Here is a 17,392-nt window from a genome sequence, read left to right on the forward strand (position 1 = left end):
GGGACTACCGTGCCCTCAATGCCCGCACAATTTCGGACAGGTATCCCGTTCACCACATACAGTACTTCGCCCATCGCATTTCCGGCTGCCACGTTTTTTCCGTGCTAGACTTGGTCAAGGCCTACACGCAGATACCCGTCAATCTGGACGACGTCCCGAAAACTGCAATTATTACTCCTTTCGGCTTGTTCGAGTTTCCCTTCATGAGCTTTGGCCTGAGGAACGCTGGACAAACCTTTCAACGCTTCATCGACGAAGTCGTCCGCGGCCTCGACTTCTGCTTCGTCTACCTAGACGACATATTGGTCTTTTCCCGCAACGCTAACGAACACCACAGGCATCTTCGTCTGCTTTTCCAACGCCTCGATGACCACGGCCTTCTCGTCAATGTCCCAAAGAGCACGCTCGGTGCTTCAGTCGTCAAATTTCTCGGCCACGAAGTTTCATCAGAGGGAACTCGACCCTTACCTGAACGCATCTCAGACATGCAAAATTACCCTCAACCAACCACCGCTAAAGACCTTCGCCGTTTCCTCGGCATGCTGAACTTTTACAGGCGTTTCTTGCCGCACGCAGCCGAGTACCAGGCTCCCCTCCATGATGCCTTGGCTGGTCTACGAGGAAACCAACCGTCACGTGGACACCGACTTTAACGGAATTTTTCGAAAAATGCAAAGCTGCTCTTTGCACTGCCACACTTCTCTCCCACCCTGTGCCAGACGCTCCCTTGGCGCTCTTCACGGACGCCTCTAGCATCGCCGTAGGCGCCGCCCTTATGCAGCACGTAGACAACACCTGGCATCCCTTGGCGTTCTTCTCCAAGAAACTCTCAGCTCGCAAAAGGACCCCTTCTGCGGCCAGTCCCACCGATGAAATCACGACCCCCGCGCCGTCGAGTTCGCCAGCTTACTACAGAGAACTTCTGGCGATATACGAAGCAGTTCAGCACTTTCGCCACATTCCCGAAGCACAACACTGCACTATCTTCACAGACCATAAACCTTTGACCTACGCCTTCTCTCAGCGCCGCGACAAACTCCTGCCAGTCCAGCAGAACCAGCTCTCGTTCATCGCCCAGTTTTCCACCGACATCCAACATGTCAGCGGGAAGGACAGCGTGGTCGCCGATGCGCTTTCACATGTGGCAGCTATTAGCCCTTCGCAGATAACAGCTGATGTCCTCGCCGAGGCTCAGACTACGGACGCTGAACTGCAGGAGCTTCTTAAGGGCGGGTCCTCGCTACAGCTGCAGCAAGTCCCCATACCTGAATCGACAAAGACTATCTACTGCGACATATCAACAGCACGAAGCAGGCCTTACGTGCCCCTTTCCCATCGCCGTGGCCTCTTTAACCAGTTACATAATCTCAGCCATCCCGGCATACGTGCCTCTGCACGCCTCGTGGCTGACCGCTATGTGTGGCCCTCCATGCAGCGGGATTGCCGCACCTGGGTGCGCTCCTGCATTCAATGCCAGTGCGCTAAAGTCGCCAGGCATGTCACTTCGCCACTCGGCGCATTCCCCCAGACCTCTGGTCGGTTCAGCACCTTGACATCATAGGGCCCTTGCCTCCAGCTGGACGCTATCGCTACTGCCTCACCGCCATCGATCGGTACACTCGATAGCCTGAGGCATGGCCCCTCGAGGGAATCACTGCGGAAGACGTCGCCTCGGCCTTCTTCGCCGGCTGGATTGCCCGCTTCGGGCCACCTCGCCGCGTCATTACCGACCAAGGACGACAGTTCGAATCGCACCTTTTCCGGCTGCTCGGGCTGACCATCGGGTTCGAACGGTCGCGGACCACCAGCTACCACCCATGTGCCAACGGGATGATCGAACGTTTCCACCGACAGTTCAAAGCAGCCATCATGTGCCACCCGGACTCAACCTGGCCTGAAGCCATTCCAGCCGTCACCTTAGGTCTTCGCGCCACCTTCAAGCCCGACATTCAGGCTACACCCGCAGAGCTCGTCTACGGGGAACCCCTCCGCCTCCCAGGCGAATTTCTTGCTGCACCGCCATCCACCACCGCCACGTCAGATCCCACCGATTTGATCGCCCGGCTCCGACGCACCATCGCTGCCCTCCGCCCGTCACCAGCAGCTCACCACTGTAAGACCAACCCCTTTGTCTTCAAGGATCTGGCAACGTGCTCGCACACTTTTCTCCGCGACGACACCGTCCGCCGGCCTTTACAGCCACCTTACAGCGGACCCTACGCAGTTCTCCGTCGCGACGACAAAACCTGCACCCTGCGCATTAAAGGGAACGCCGTCTGCGTCTCTATCGACCGGCTGAAGCCGGCCTACACCGATTCCGCCGAACCAGGGACCACCAGTACACTCACAGACGCCCATCCACGACCACCGACACAGCAGCCTGCTTCTGTCACTACACGCAGCGGACGTCGTGTACGCTGCCCAGATTTTTTCAAGCCCTGAGGGTTCTCCACTCCGCGGGGGGGGGGGGGGGGTGATGTGGCGAGACACTGCGCATATTTCTGCGCACCTTCCATCTTATCATCTGGCCAAGCATAACACAGGTGCACGCTGGATTGCATGGTCGATAAAGCATAGCGCCACCGCCATGTCACCCGAGGTATGCGTCACCGACGGTGGCTATAAAAACAGGCTGCCTGGCTGAGAAAAGCCGCCTTCTACCTTCCGCTACTGTGACAAACGTAGCGTTGGTATGCCCGTCCGCTGCCATCATTCGTCGAATAAAGAAGCGTTACGTTTTTATGTTGGGATTCGTCCTTCGCTAGACACGAAATCCCACAATAGCATACTGCGAATGTTCCATACGAAAGAATTTATTACACAGCACAACTGAAGTATTTGCAAAAGGATAGACAGTTGGGTGAGTTGGTATGGTAACATGATTTTGGCTTCTAGCACGAAGTGAAACAGGGACACAGAAAGGAGCAGACAGGACGAGCGCTAACTCTCAACTAAATTTTTATTAAAACGAAGAACATATATATAGGTGATTGCAAAAACTGTAGCACAAGAACATGACAAGGTAAAAAGCATCAGTTAAACATATCAGGGGGTAGGAAGTCAAAGAACAACAACAAAAAAAGATTACTTCAGATTAGTACACGTATTGCGAAGGTACTGAAATTCGCAATCTAACAGAGACAACGAAGCATGGCTGACGCAAGTGTCTCCTAATCTTTTTATGTGGAATGTCTCGATAATTTCCCACGTGGTTTGGCATCTGTGTCCAGAAAGAATTTTTGTGTCTTCAAAGAAAGGTTTGCAACCACAATCGAAACAATGTGCTGCTAAATGTGATGCATTAGGGTTGTTTAGTGAATGTTTGTGTTCTTTTAGTCTAATGTTAATGCACCTACCGCTCTGTCCAATGTAAGCATTCCCACACTCGAGTGTAATCTGATGAACTATACCTGTGTTGCAAGGCACTAAAGAGGACACATGTTTAACTACGCAATCATCTTTTCTTTTTTTGCCTTCCTGTTCGTCTCCTATTTATCATAGGACACATGTTAGACAACTTGCGTGGGGCCGAGAAAACGGTACTGACGTCATACCTATTGGCCACAATCCTTAAACCGTGGGATAATCTATGTATGAAGGGTATTACTGCAAACTTTGTTTCTTTTTTATGTTTTTCTTGTTCCTTACCGGGGCTTTTTACCCATTTTAAAAGTTTTTCGCTGGTAAGTGATAATAAATGCACGGGATAGCTAGCCTTTCCAAGCCTTTCTATCTGTTGTGAAAAACTTTGTTGCATATTGTGCGGACATGACTTAGTTTTTGCAGACCTAAGAGTTGAATAAGCTATCCCCTGTTTAACAAGTTTAGAATGACAAGAAGAAAATTCTAGCAGTGGCTTCTTGGCCCTAAGCGAATAATGCCAACAGACGTGCTCATCCTGGAACGCTAAGCACAGATCTAAAAACTGTAATTTGTTGCCCTGGATAGGCTCTAGCGTGAAACCTAGGCCCCCACCACATTCCCTAAAAACTTTTAAAATATCCGTAGCTTTCTTGGTGTAGTTATCGCGAGAACAAAACACCAGGTAGTCGTCTACGTATCTAAACGCATGCACCGCCAATTCCTTAAGATTGTTTTGTAGTTTTCTATTGACGCGACTTAGATAAATGTCACTCAAAACTGGCGCAACTTTTGAACCAATACAAACTCCCGATTTTTGTACGTACATAGAACTACCCCATTTTACAAAGGTATTCCCTATGTAAAACAAGAAAAGTTCTAAAAAAGATTCTACGGGCATCCCACAGTCCTGAGTATACCGGAACTCATCATTGTTGAGCGTCAGTGCTTCTTTAACACTACACAGTAGTTCCGATTGCGGAAGCGAATAGAAAAGGTCTTTAACATCAACACTGATCGCTGAGCATTTACCTGGATTATTTTCTGTTAGGAAGGCTACAATTTCTTTCGAATGTCTTATCAGGAAGGGGTCATTAAGACGAACTGAAGACAATACATTATGCAAAAAAGTTGAGACTGTGTACTGCCACGTTCCTTTTTCAGAAATAATGGCTCGAAAAGGAACTTCCGGCTTATGGTGCGGAATATATGACAGCACAATATTTGATTATTCGTTGTGTTGAGCAATGAAAAAAGAAACCACCTATAGTACAGTTTTCATATGAGCAGAAATTGAGCTATGAAACCCTAGTTTTATACATTTGGAAGAAGTGAGGTGTGGATGGTAAGAACATTCCGAACATCATACCGATTACAAACCTTAGAAAACAAATTTCCTCGTTTACTGAAAGAACTGCACAGAAATGGTTTTGTTTATGTCCTTTCATATACAGATCTACTCACTTACTTTTTGTTTTGTGACTGAATAACAGTTCATATGCTTTTGCGAAGTTATGCATACGGGTGTTTCTATAAAGACATTCGTAATATTTAAAAGTAGCCGTTTTGAAATAAAGGAACGGTTCCTTCGAAAACATGCCGTGGGCTGTGGCAATCGTGGCATTTAGGGTGATGCAAGGTAATTAGCAGGAAAATCACAAAAATTGCATACGGAAGTTTGAAACTATCAATTTCAGCAAGCTCTCCGTATAAGCCACATCAACTTTTGGACCTGTAAAAATGTTATTGCCCGCAGACCTGTGACATCATGGAATTTATCAGAGCATGTGAAACCCAAACTCGGAGGCTGCAATACACAGGCAGCTACACCCCCTGAGGTTACGTTCTGCTCGTGTCACCCAGCGGCGGGCAGCAGTGTTGCGGCTCTTTATTACTTGCTGTCTGCCTCTATGCAGAGTTACTGGGTTCAAATCCCAGTGCTGCTAGAAACCCACCAGTTTTTCTAATAAGTCCTAGACCAGGTGCTTGGCTACTTGTAAGAGTTCACATCTCGAATGTGGCCTTGTTGAAGAGTATCCACCGCTGCTGTGGGTTGCCGACTAGAGCTACCGCTGGGTACCTGCTGGTAAATACGTACAAGTGCACTCCTGGCCAGGTGCCTGGTATATATAGTTTCGTAATTTTCTGAAAACTAGGCATACTGCATTTGCAACACTCCTTTGCAAGTGTTATGGGCCCATAATGATCAGTCATCATGGTACCTCAACGCTTGAAAAGAGGTGTTACTAATCCCGTGCGCCTGGTTTTTTAAGAAACCATGAACTACATATATTGCTATGAGGCGCTGCAGGAGTGAACGATGCTGGGAGGACTGACGAAGATGACGATCACCGATAGTCGTTCGCACGGGCTCCATCTTGTATGCCTGTCTTCTGCCCGTTGAATATTTCTTGTAAATGTATTGTCCAGCATCTTTTTTTCCTGTAACATTTTGCTGGAGTGTTGGTTTTTGAAGTTTCAAGATGAACCTACGCAGTAGATGCTCATTGGCGGCATCTACAATGCCAGCATGGCGGGGACAAGAATGCTTCGAGCAGGTCACCGACCGTGCCTCAACCATCCACCGCCAACTGCCCCATCGTCTTCACACAACTGCGTGACCCAGGTACCTTTTCTGGGTCAGACAACACACGTCAAAGATTGGCTTCATTTGTATGAATGGGAGAGCATTAAAAACAACTGGGACCCGACGCTGATGCTAGGGAACATCATATTTTACCTGGCAGCTACGGCACAAGTGTGGTTTCTGAACCACGAACAGGAACTTACGAGCTGGGAGGTATGTAAGCAAAAGCTCATCGATCTGTTCGACATGCCCATCAGACGCCGTCATGCTGTGCAGAAAGAACTTCAAGCAATAAAACGACGGACACCGACCAAAAGAAGTACTAAAAAGGAATAAATCTAAAAGACGTTTCGGCTTCTGTACGGAAGCCTTGTTCACAATGGGTTAAAGGAAAGTTCACGGAAGCTTATGCATACTTCAGAATGTGACGTAAGCAGTGCTTGTATGACAAAGGGAAGGTTTCCTCATTTTGATCGAGTGAGCGGTTGATGTGTTTTCTTTATCTCCAGTGGTTCCAGATACAGCCGTGATTTCAGGTTTCTTTCTTGGCTGATAACTCTCGAGCGATCCCAGTCAATCTTGTGGCCCTTTGCATCAGTGTGCTCGGCAAGGGCATTCGAAACTGTTCATTTCTTTTCAACGTCTTTCTGATGCTGCCTCAGTCTTTGTCAAAGTTGCCCGATTCACCGATGTATGTGTAGTTGCAATCTGCGCAGGGTATCTTGTACAGCGAGCTTCCCTCATAAATAATGAGGTTCGCTCCAACCTTTGTCTTTCATGGCGGCTGATCCACATGCTAGCACGCGCAGCGTGAGCACACAGCTCGATGTGCCCAACTCAACTGCCTGGATGATTTTGAAAACAGCTGGACTGCACCCTTATCACCTGCAGTTGCATCAATGCCTGAAGTCAAGGGATTTCCAAAAGATACTTGACTTTGCGAATTGGATTTTGATTCAGGAGGAGCAGGATTATGACTTTCTCCCCAAGGTTTCTGGACTGACATGATGAAATTTTCCCGAAATTGCAAAGTAAATATCCACAATGCACACTATAGCAGTGAGCAAAATCCCCACTGCATAGGAATATCCCACCATCAATATCAGTGGTCTTTTAACATTTCGTGCGGAATATATGACAGCACAGTCATCGGCCCAGTGTTTAACAACACTCTGACCAGCAAAAGGTATGCGAGTTCCTCAAAGGGCTGGTTGAAGACTTCTGCTGCAACCTGCCACTAACACAGCTTGATGTAATGTGGTATCAGCGTGACAGGGCCTGCCTCAGCTCACAGGTGCAGTCAAGCACGAGCATGGCTTGATGTTACCTTCACAGGGCAATGGATAAGGAGAAACGGACCTGTCCTGTGGCTGGCAAGGTCACCCGACCTCAACCCTCTTGACTTCTTCTTGTGGGGCTATATTGAGGATCGCATATACACGACGGAAACGACGACTACAGAAGCCTTACAGGAGCATATAACTGAGGTCTGCTACAGCATTTCACCGATGGTGCTCAAAGCAGTGACAGCAAGCTTTCTCAGAAGATCCCAGTGTTGCATTGCTGTAGAAGGTTGTGTCGGCAGTGGCAGGCAAGCGGGGGCCCGGCGCCCAGCGAACGCGCGGCGAGCGCCCGACGCAGAGAGGGAGACGCGGAGCCAACTGCTCCTGATGAAACCGGACAAAGGACTGAGCCGGCTAGTGGCCGTTTATTACCAAAAAAGACTCCACATGCCAGATGGCACCTCCTGAGGGCTCCAAGCTCGTCACATGACAGAAGGGGGGTGCGCCATCTAGCTAGACTACTACGAAACATAAATGTATGATAACACGGAGATCTCATAGGGGGAGACACTATACCACATCATCCCCCCCTGGAAACAAAGTAAGCATACAATGAAACGCGCACACAAGGCACGCACTTAAGTCCATGAACAAATCAGTCCGTCCCCGCCCAAGTTCACACACACGCGCACCAGTCTTGGGCACCAAAACACAGGCAGTCACTGAAAACAAAATCCGACAAGGAATACGGCACAAGACTCACTGCACCGCAACAAGGAACACATTTTATACCTGTGTTAACGAAACATGTGAACTGTCTCCTAAATGTCACAGCGAGGCCCCTAGCCGTGCCATTTCGAAGACAGTTCACGTGTTTCGTTAACACAGGTATAAAATGTGTTCCTTGTTGCGGTGCAGTGAGTCTTGTGCCATGCTCCTTGTCGGATTTTGTTCCATCGATACCATGAAATTAACGGTGGCCCGGGCAATTCAAGAAAAACCGGAAGGTTCGCCGTAAAAGAAGCCATGCCAGGTAGCGTGCAGGAGACAGTGCAGGAGACAAGCCGGAGCTCGCAGCAGGAATGGGGCAAGGAAGAACAAAGGGGTCGGGAAGGCCTAGGCTCGGAAGCCTCGCGATGCCAAGTGCGTCGGCGGCGTTTGCATGCCGTGCAGACACAGGAAGGGTCGCTTCACTAACGAAGCTCGTTGGTTTCCCGGGGCTTCGGTCGGAACCGCAGTGGGTATCCCATCCTCGTCGCCATAAGATGTGTCGGCAGTGGCAGGCAAGCGGGGGCCTGGCGCTCAGCGAACGCGCGGCGAGCGCCCGACGCAGAGAGGGAGACGCGGAGCCAACTGCTCCTGATGAAACCGGACAAAAGACTGAGCCGGCTAGTGGCTGTTTATTACCAAAAAAGACTCCACACGCCAGATGGCACCTCCTGAGTGGTCCAAGCTCGTCACATGACAGAAGGGGGGTGCGCCATCTAGCTAGACTACTACGAAACATAAATGTATGATAACATGGAGATCTCATAGGGGGAGACACTATACCACAAAGGTGAGCTCTTCGAGTGCTTGCTGTGAAAGCACGCAAAAAATAAACGTAAATTCAGTGAAAGACTGTGTCTGGTCAGTTAATATACTCTTATTCTACCATTTTCAGCCTTCTGAAAAATGAGTTTTTTTATTTAGGGATCTTCAATTTGCTTACAGCTATCATGAAATGACAGACCTGTTACTTCTAGCAGCACAAGCGATAACTGCTGTGTCTGCTTACACCTATAACAAACATTCGCGAGGGGAGCACATTCTTGGCATAAATGGCACAGCCAATGCCCACATCGCTGCCCTGTCGCCTTTTAAGCGACAGCGCTCCTATGGCTGTTTTTGTCGGGAAGGTTGGGGAGCAGTGCAATCGCGACGCGCAAGCAGGTATGTCACCTGGCGTCTTGTATTTTGCGGGCATCATCAGCAAGCTGAAATGCACTAAGACTTAATAGATATATAGAAAGACAGAAATTGTTTATTCGAACGTTTTGCAAACCTCTCTGCAATTTTCTAATTAGAATTATTTTCCTAGCTTCGTTACTTCAGAAGTTAGTTTATTAGTCTTAACTAAAATATAATTAAGCAAAATACAATAGAATACAAATACAATAGAATAAAATACAATAGAATACAAATGCACACTACATACAAAAGTGAGCAACATGCACTCGGTCGCGCCGTCTTGGAGTGCATCAGCATATTTTTTAACTCTGGCTAAAGTTAGCTGAAGCACCCTGTAAACAGTGACTTTTGCCTAGATACATAGATTTATTGCATACTTATATGTATATTTAAATATCTTGTTGCAAGGTATTGTGGATGCATGCAGTGAACTTTGTTTCCAGCGATACTTTTCTGCTTTTGTCAAGCTTTGTCTAAATATCGCATTTGTGTGTTCCATTGTACTTCGCATTTCTAATGTATGTTTTGCAGAACCGCTGCTTTTTATATGTGATCTCTGTTGCCACTACAATTTTGGTGCAATTACTATACACGACCGGTGACAGCCGCTCCTGCGCACTACATTGGAAAGAAGGACAGCGTCACTGAGATTTTTTTGCTTGCGGTTGCATATGTATAAAAATGTAAACAAGGTTCTTGAATGACAAAGTTTCATTAAAATGTTTGTCCTCAGCTTGTTCAATTCACGGCCTTTGCATTTATCATATCAGCAATATGCACTGCATTGCTGGTTTCGCACTGATATAGTTCTAAGTTCATGTGATATTTTCTTATTAAATAGACAGAAAACATGGAAGTAGTAATATGTTACTTCTGGCACAATTTTTGGCACATCAGAATATATTTTTTTACGAAAAAATGCATACTTTACTTGACAGTGCATAGCGTCCAATAATTCGTTTGCAGCATCTTTAGCAATGGCAATGCAGTTATTATTTATGTATTTGATCCCTCGGCAAATTCTGCGAGGAGGCCAAGCTCCTACGTGAGCCCCCCCCCCCCCCTGAACAAAATTTCTAGCTACGCCACTGGCCGCCGGCAACTTGCTGTGCTTGGACACCTCGTTCACTCTTCTGGTGTTCGTCCTGATCCGGAGGAAGTTCGTGCGGTCAAGGGTTTCTCTGTGCCCACCTGCGCAACTGATGTTCGCAGCTTTGTAGGCCTCTGCTCCTACTTCCTCAGATTCGTGCGAAATTTTGCTGACATTGCACGCCCTCTAACGGAACTTCTTAAGAACGACGTGACTTCTGTCTGAGGTCCCAACCAAGCTAGTGCATTTGCTGAGCTGACACGACTCGCGTCGCCTCCGATTCTCGGCCACTTTGACGTGTCCGCCCCTACGGAGGTTTGCACCGATGCCAGCGGCCATGGTATTGGTGCTGTTTTGGCACAACGACAGCATGGTTGTGACCGTGTCATTGCGTATGCTAGTGGTCTTCTATCGCCAACCGAATGCAAGTACTCGATCACTGAACGTGAATGCCTCGCGCTCGTTTGGGCAGTAAGTAAATTTTGCCCCTACCTCTACAGATGGCCTTTTACGGTTTTCACTGATCACCATGCCCTATGCTGGCTTTTGTCTTTAAAAGATACAGCTAGACGTCTCGGTCAGTGGGCTCTATGGCTCCAAGAGTACTTACACAGTGGTGTAGAAAACAGGTAAACTCCATAAGGGCACTGATTGCTTGTCACGTCATCCAGTAGACCCAGCAGACCAGCCTGAGACCGGTGAGTCAACCTGCGTCCTCATGCTTACCGCATTTGGTGACATCGCCGATGAGCAAGACGCGACCCTTATCTAAGAGGCATTCTCAGCCTGACGAACCTGCCAAGTTCACTCTTTTCATGTATGTTTGTGCTGCAAGATGGCACATTGTACCGTTACAACATGCACCTTGATGGCCCTGAACTGCCTGGTCATTCCCAAGCATGTACGTGAGACTGTACTCGCACTGTTGCATGATGTCCCAACCGCCGGTCATCTGGTAGTCTCAAAGACAGATGGCCGTGTTCAGCGTCGTTTCTTCTGGCCTGGCATTTACGATTCCGTTTGCCGTTACGTCACCTCCTGTAAATCTTGTCAGCACCGCAAAAAACCAGCAGCCCTACCAGCTGGCCGTCTTCAGCCCATTGAAATACCATCTGAGCCATTCTTTCGAGTTGGTCTTGATCTTCTTGGCCCTTTGCCTGTATTGCTTAGTGGGAACAAGTGGATAGCAGTTGCTACATGCTACATCACCCAGTACGTGATAACATGAGCTCTCCGTACCAGTTGTGCAACCGATGCCACTGGCTTCCTTCTCGATGCAGTGATACTTCACCACAACGCTCTCCAACAACTCCTTACTGACCGGGGCTGCTACTTTACTTTCTCTCACAGGTTGTCCAGGAAATCTTGCACACCTATGCTACAAAGCACAAGTTTACAATGGTGTATAGTCCTCAGACCAACGCCGTCACGGAGTGGCTCAATAGAACTATCACAGAAATGCTCGCTATGTACATCTCCATCGACCACTGTGACTGGGATGCTGCTCTGCCTTTCGTCACATTCGCCTACAATACGTCCCACCATGATTCAGCTGGTTTCTCTCCATTTTTTTCTCTTGTATGGACGAGACCTTGTACTACCGTTTGACATGATCCTGCCAGCCATTCTCGATATAACGTCAGAATATGTCCAAGAAGCCATATCTAGAGTGACCGATGCTTGTGAGATTGCATGCCTGCGTCTGACCACTTCTCAAGAAAAGCAACGACGTATATATGACACTTGTCATTGCGATGCCCACTTTAATTAACACTGGTGACATCGTGCTTCTTTGGAAACCAGCACGGCGAGTTGGTCTTTGTGGGAGACTGATTTCACCCTACTCAGGCCCATACTGTGTCTTGCGTCAAGTGACAGGCATGACCTATGAGTTACAACCTTTTGATACCTCCACAGCGCGATCTTCCTCTGATATCGTTCACGTCGCTCAACTGAAGCGATATTACTCAAACCTACCAAGCACTGGGACAGCCCCTTTGCCGCTGGGGGTCATGCTACGAGACCCTGTAGGAGCAAACGATGCTGAGAGGACTGTCAAAGACGATGATCACTGATAGTCGTGTGCACAGGCTCCATCTTGTATGCCTGTCTTGTGCCTGTTGTATATATCTTGTAACTATATTGTCCAGCATCTTTTCTCCTCCTAACAATATGTAATTTCTTCAGAATTTAAATCGAATGAAGATAGAAAAAGGGGGTGGGATGAAGGAGGAAAACCGGTTGAATATGCATAAATGCATTGGGATGACACATGGGAAATGGCCGCCATGGAATAGACCCAAACCTCATACATCTAGAAAATTTCAATCGGCCAACATGTTGTTCCATACATTCTTAACAGGAGGTCCCCCTGACAGCTTCACTATTCCTTCTGTCTGTTCACATATAGTTAGTAATGGGGGGACGACTTGCGGAGTCGCCATCTATTGGAAACGGCTCTCTTGCGTAGTGTGAGGGATAATGTGACGCACTCCTCGTAGGTTAGGCAGTCGGCACTCAATAACAGCACACGAAGCCTTCCTGCATATTTCTGTGAGTACTCCCGAAATGAAGGAAGTTTTTTACTGTAAAAATAATAATCTTGGGCAAACAGAAAGCACACAATGGTTTTAAGACACTATCTCTTTATCGAATATGTACAGCGAACGTACACTGCGTGCTGTTGCCGTGATAGTCACCCGAACCTCCTCCTTGTGTGAAAGGTTGGCAATGGCTGAGAGCAAACTATGTATTCATTGCTGATTACTGTTCATTGCCAAAGTGGGCGCATGTGGCTTTGCCAAGCTGCCAATTTGTTTGGCGGCATTTCATGCCTGTGTCCTCCACCTTCTGCATGTGATTGGAAATAAAATTATAATTATTGCTATTATAAATCCATTATTTTGGAATGTGCCTAAGGAAATTGTGTATAAAAAGCATGGCTGTTAACTCTGCCACTTAAAGCTGCTTCGCAGTGGCAATAATTAGCTTTTCTGGGTTCTCACTCACCATGGCCTCCATTTGCTGGCGAAACTTGGCTGCCTGAATGGAGTCTGACCACTGGCAGTGGTGCATATTTCTCTTTGTTGCAGTTGATAATTCGCTATAAAACGTCTCACTCCAAAAAGAAACGACTAAGTGAAAATTGAAAGGCTGGGATCTCTACTTCACTGTGGTTGGCGTGACTACGACAGAGCATGGTTTCATCTCTAGTCAGACTGGAAGCTGATATCTTTAATTAATGTGCTAGATGGGTAGGTGACAGAGAAGGGTTTGTGAAGACGAAGTTAAGCACCTAAACAAATAGTGAGAATGTTAATGTCTATGGCGATTCAAAGCAGTGTCCGCAAATACTTTGCGCACTCTGTATGGCATTGGCTTCATAAAAATGAAGTTTAAAGCACTACCATATCTTGCATTGGTCCTATTTGCAGAAGTGCCTTTATTCACATTTTAGATTCTTTTGTGTTTCACTGTTAACTTTTGCGCAAAATGTTCCTAGTTTGTTTGGTGTATTAAGAAATCGCATCTCCGCTTTCACAACAATCTTCTTTAGATTGTGTGCCACTTTGTGAACGTTTAGTATTACCATTATCTTAGGATTCCTTTTTGGAGATAAGCTAGGCAACTTGATGTGGCTGAGTTGATGTAACATAATTGAAGACAAAACAGCGCAAGAGAGTTCAGGACGAGAAGGTAGGGACAATGGATGGGCACATTTCACTAATAGCGTCTGTCCAAATAGCGCCTGTTTGTTGTACCTGTCTTCTCCTTGTCCTTGTCTCTTTTGCGCTGTTTTTTCTACAAGGAGATAAACTACCTTTGACATTCTGGTCTTAGCTCTGCGAGCAATGCTTCTGCTGCACTTGTTAGACAACACTGGAGCAGCCTGCCTGCAATAACCTTATAACCTGGCTTTGTAAACTGTATTTGAGCTTTTGAGCAGCAGATAGAACTGTTGCATTCTGGAGTGCCTAATTTGGAAAGGTGTGGGATGCATTTCCAGATGACCGAGTAGTGTTTAAATTATGGGCATGTGCTTTGATAATGTGTGGTACATTTTTGTAACGTAGTGTTGTGCGTATGACAGGTGATACAGGAGTGTCCTGTCCTTACCGTCTTCATGACCTGGTTTGGGCAAAGCTGGAAGGCTACCCCTACTGGCCAGCCATGGTGTCAGCACCTCCTGGGGGGGGTGCCTTTGTCAAGAAACATGCCACGCAACCATCGGTGCATGTTCAATTTTTTGACTCTTCTCCGTCTCGAGCATGGGTCAAGCTCAGGTGAGTCTGGGGAGAGAGGCTGCCACTGGCTATGGGTGTGCAATAACACCATTGGCTGATGGCATTGACTGAATGGTCATATCTGTGCTGAACAAAGTGGTGAAATATTGTGCTTGGGTTTCACATTATGGCAAGCAGTCCATGACAGGTGGCCATAATAGAAACGACCAAATACGAATGCCAACTTGCGTTCGTATTTGTCTTGGAACTATAAAACATGCCAAGCTGTATGTAAAATGTTCTATGCATTGTGTGTGCGCCACCTTTGTATGTACCTAGGGCTGGGGGTCACGTAATCTAACATTTCCAAGACTTTCTGAAGGGAGAGGCAGCAAAAGTGTTTGCTCCCCTCGGTTTGCACTCTTTATTGCGCCAGTGTTGTGACAGCCTGTGTTTGCGGTCATCGAGTGAAGTTGGTTCATGTTTGCCTGTGCGCACCCAACACCATGCTTGCTAATTTAATTAGTAAGTAAATGTTTACTGCAATTATACAGCCGATAAAGCTACGAGCTATGCAGTTGTGTAATACTTTGCTATCGCTTCAGTGCTACGCCATTCGTGGGAAACTGACTTTTTTTTTCAGCATTTTGTGTTCTTTTTTCTTTCCTTGCGGACACCCAGTAGCCAGATGTGATTGTTGTAGCCAATAATGTGGCATGGGAACATTGTAGTCAGCATTTTATTTTACCATTGAACACACACAAAAGTTAACAGTGCTGGGGCTGCTCATTGTTACATCTGGGTATTATTAAAACCAGTAAGGCTATAAAAGGGTGGAACTGTGCATATGTAAGAAGCATGCAGCGAAGAAAGGAAGAGGGCGATGTGCTCGTATCGGTTCGAACGGCACGAACCCTCGAGGCGCGTGACCTGAGCTGTGAGTGAAGAAGTGGTGCCGAGCTGGGATTATCAACGTGGCTCTGGGCCAAGGATTTCGTAGCATCAGCATCGCACTGGCGACGGTACCCATGGAGGTTCGGTCAAGTCTGTGATGCTGGCGACTGAGGGTGTGGCTGTCAACCTTGGCAACGTTCGAGTGAGGCTCCTTGGACCTGTTGCAGACTCTCACGGTAGGGCCGGGCACTCCAGGAAGGATCCCCCTGCAGAGGCAGACCAGCATGTACGATAGTTCCCGAGGCATCACGTTAGCACTCTGAAGAAGTAGCGATGAAACCCGTGGTTAGGCCTAACCGACGAGGCCGGGCTGCCACGTCACCGACGGAGTTAGGGACACCGGCATCAGACACGGACGAGTTGACTAGTTAACACCAAAGCAGCAACACTTACGGAGTCGGCAAGAACACCAACGATGATGAAGATCCAACACATATCGGACTCGAAAGAAAGATGCGATGACAAACGTCTGTAAGAATGCTCCTTTCTGATAACGTCGCAGCCATAGGCTAGGGTTGCCTGACTTCCGCATTGAAAACACCAAGGACTATTGTAGACTGGGATAAGTACATGTATAGGTTACTTAAGTGTTACGATTCCTTCATTGAGTTTTATTTTGAGTTTTGAGTGTAATTAAAATCTGTTTGCTGTGTTGCTCTGAGTCTCTCAACCCCATCTCGTAACATCCCCACGCCCCCGAGAACGATGACACACGACAGTCTGCTAAAAGGCTTTGATGTTTGCCCCCTCTGTTTTTATGCAACCTGGTTATAACACTTATCGATAATAATGTAGCGGCAGCAGCATTGGCGTCGCACGAGAAATGACGTAGACGCTCGCGTATACACGGGGCTCGAGCGGCTGGCACGCTCCGAGACGGGCTAGCGTTCCGAAGGAGATCATTAAAAAGAATGCTACGCTAAGAGATGGAGTGTCGGTTCTTCCTCTCCTGTGAGAGCCCGAGACTTTAACGGTCTACGTGGTCGCTCGTCGCCACAGTTTGGTGACTCCGGACGTGATATTGCCATACGCTCCTATGGTAGAGACGACCATGGACCAGACCGGCGCTATGAGAGCTCAAGGCCAGAACCCTTCCGAGGAACGCGGTGAGCCCTCCTGTTCCGCCATGGCTGTCCGCCTCCCACAGTACTGGGACCAGCATCCTTTGGCGTGGTCTCTTCAGGCTGAAGCGCCATTTCAAGTCACCTGTATCCGCTCTCAAGCCTCGAAGTTCCATTCAACGTCGCAGTGCTCTCGCCCGCCGCCATTGACGAGGTAGCAGATTTGTTGAACTCCCCATTCTCTGCCGCCGCCTATGATGGTCTCAAGGCAGCACTGCTACAGCGCACAGCAGCTTCACAACGTTCTTGCATCCAGCAGGTTCTGTCCGCTGAAGAACTCGGCGACCGACGCCCTAGTCAACTTCTTCGCCGAATGAGCCAGCTGCTCGGAAACAACGCCAGATCCATCGACGACATGCTGTGGCGCGAATTGTTTTTGCAACGACTCCCGGCTAACATGCAGATGGTCCTGGCGACAGCCTCTACCATGGACCTTACCGGACTTGTCACTTTGGCCGACAAAGTCATGGAAGTAGCCACCCCAACCATCGTAGCCACGGCACCGTCTCCGGGTGACAATACAACCGCTCTGCAAACTCTTCCCTGCTCTTCCGCAGTGCAATCTCCGCTCGACTCCTTGTGTGAGCGCCTGGAACGTGTCATCTGTGGAGCGGAACGTTGCCGCACATCTCGTCGCCCACGCAGCCGTAGTTCCAGCAGATCAAGACGCACAGGCACCCGCAATGAAACCTCAACTACGATGCCTGGCGTTTGCTACTACCACCGCCGTTTTGGAAATGACGCTCGTCACTGTCGGCGTCCCTGTGCTTAGCAGGGAAACAGGCCAGCCGACCTCTAACGGCGACAAGTGGTCTGGCCCAGCA

General features: G+C 48.1%; 1 protein-coding gene across 1 annotated transcript in view; it reads left to right on the forward strand.

Annotated features, from left to right (window-relative positions):
• LOC135918083 (DNA mismatch repair protein Msh6-like) overlaps positions 1-17,392 on the forward strand; it is a 564,077-nt gene that overhangs the window by 22,962 nt on the left and 523,723 nt on the right. Inside the window, exon 2 of the mRNA XM_065451744.2 lies at positions 14,361-14,553. Within this exon, the coding sequence (XP_065307816.2) occupies positions 14,361-14,553 (193 nt within the window). The remainder of the gene's footprint in view (positions 1-14,360; positions 14,554-17,392) is intronic.

This window comes from Dermacentor albipictus, chromosome 3 (assembly GCF_038994185.2).
Source record: "Dermacentor albipictus isolate Rhodes 1998 colony chromosome 3, USDA_Dalb.pri_finalv2, whole genome shotgun sequence".
NCBI classification, from domain to species: Eukaryota; Metazoa; Arthropoda; class Arachnida; order Ixodida; family Ixodidae; genus Dermacentor; species Dermacentor albipictus.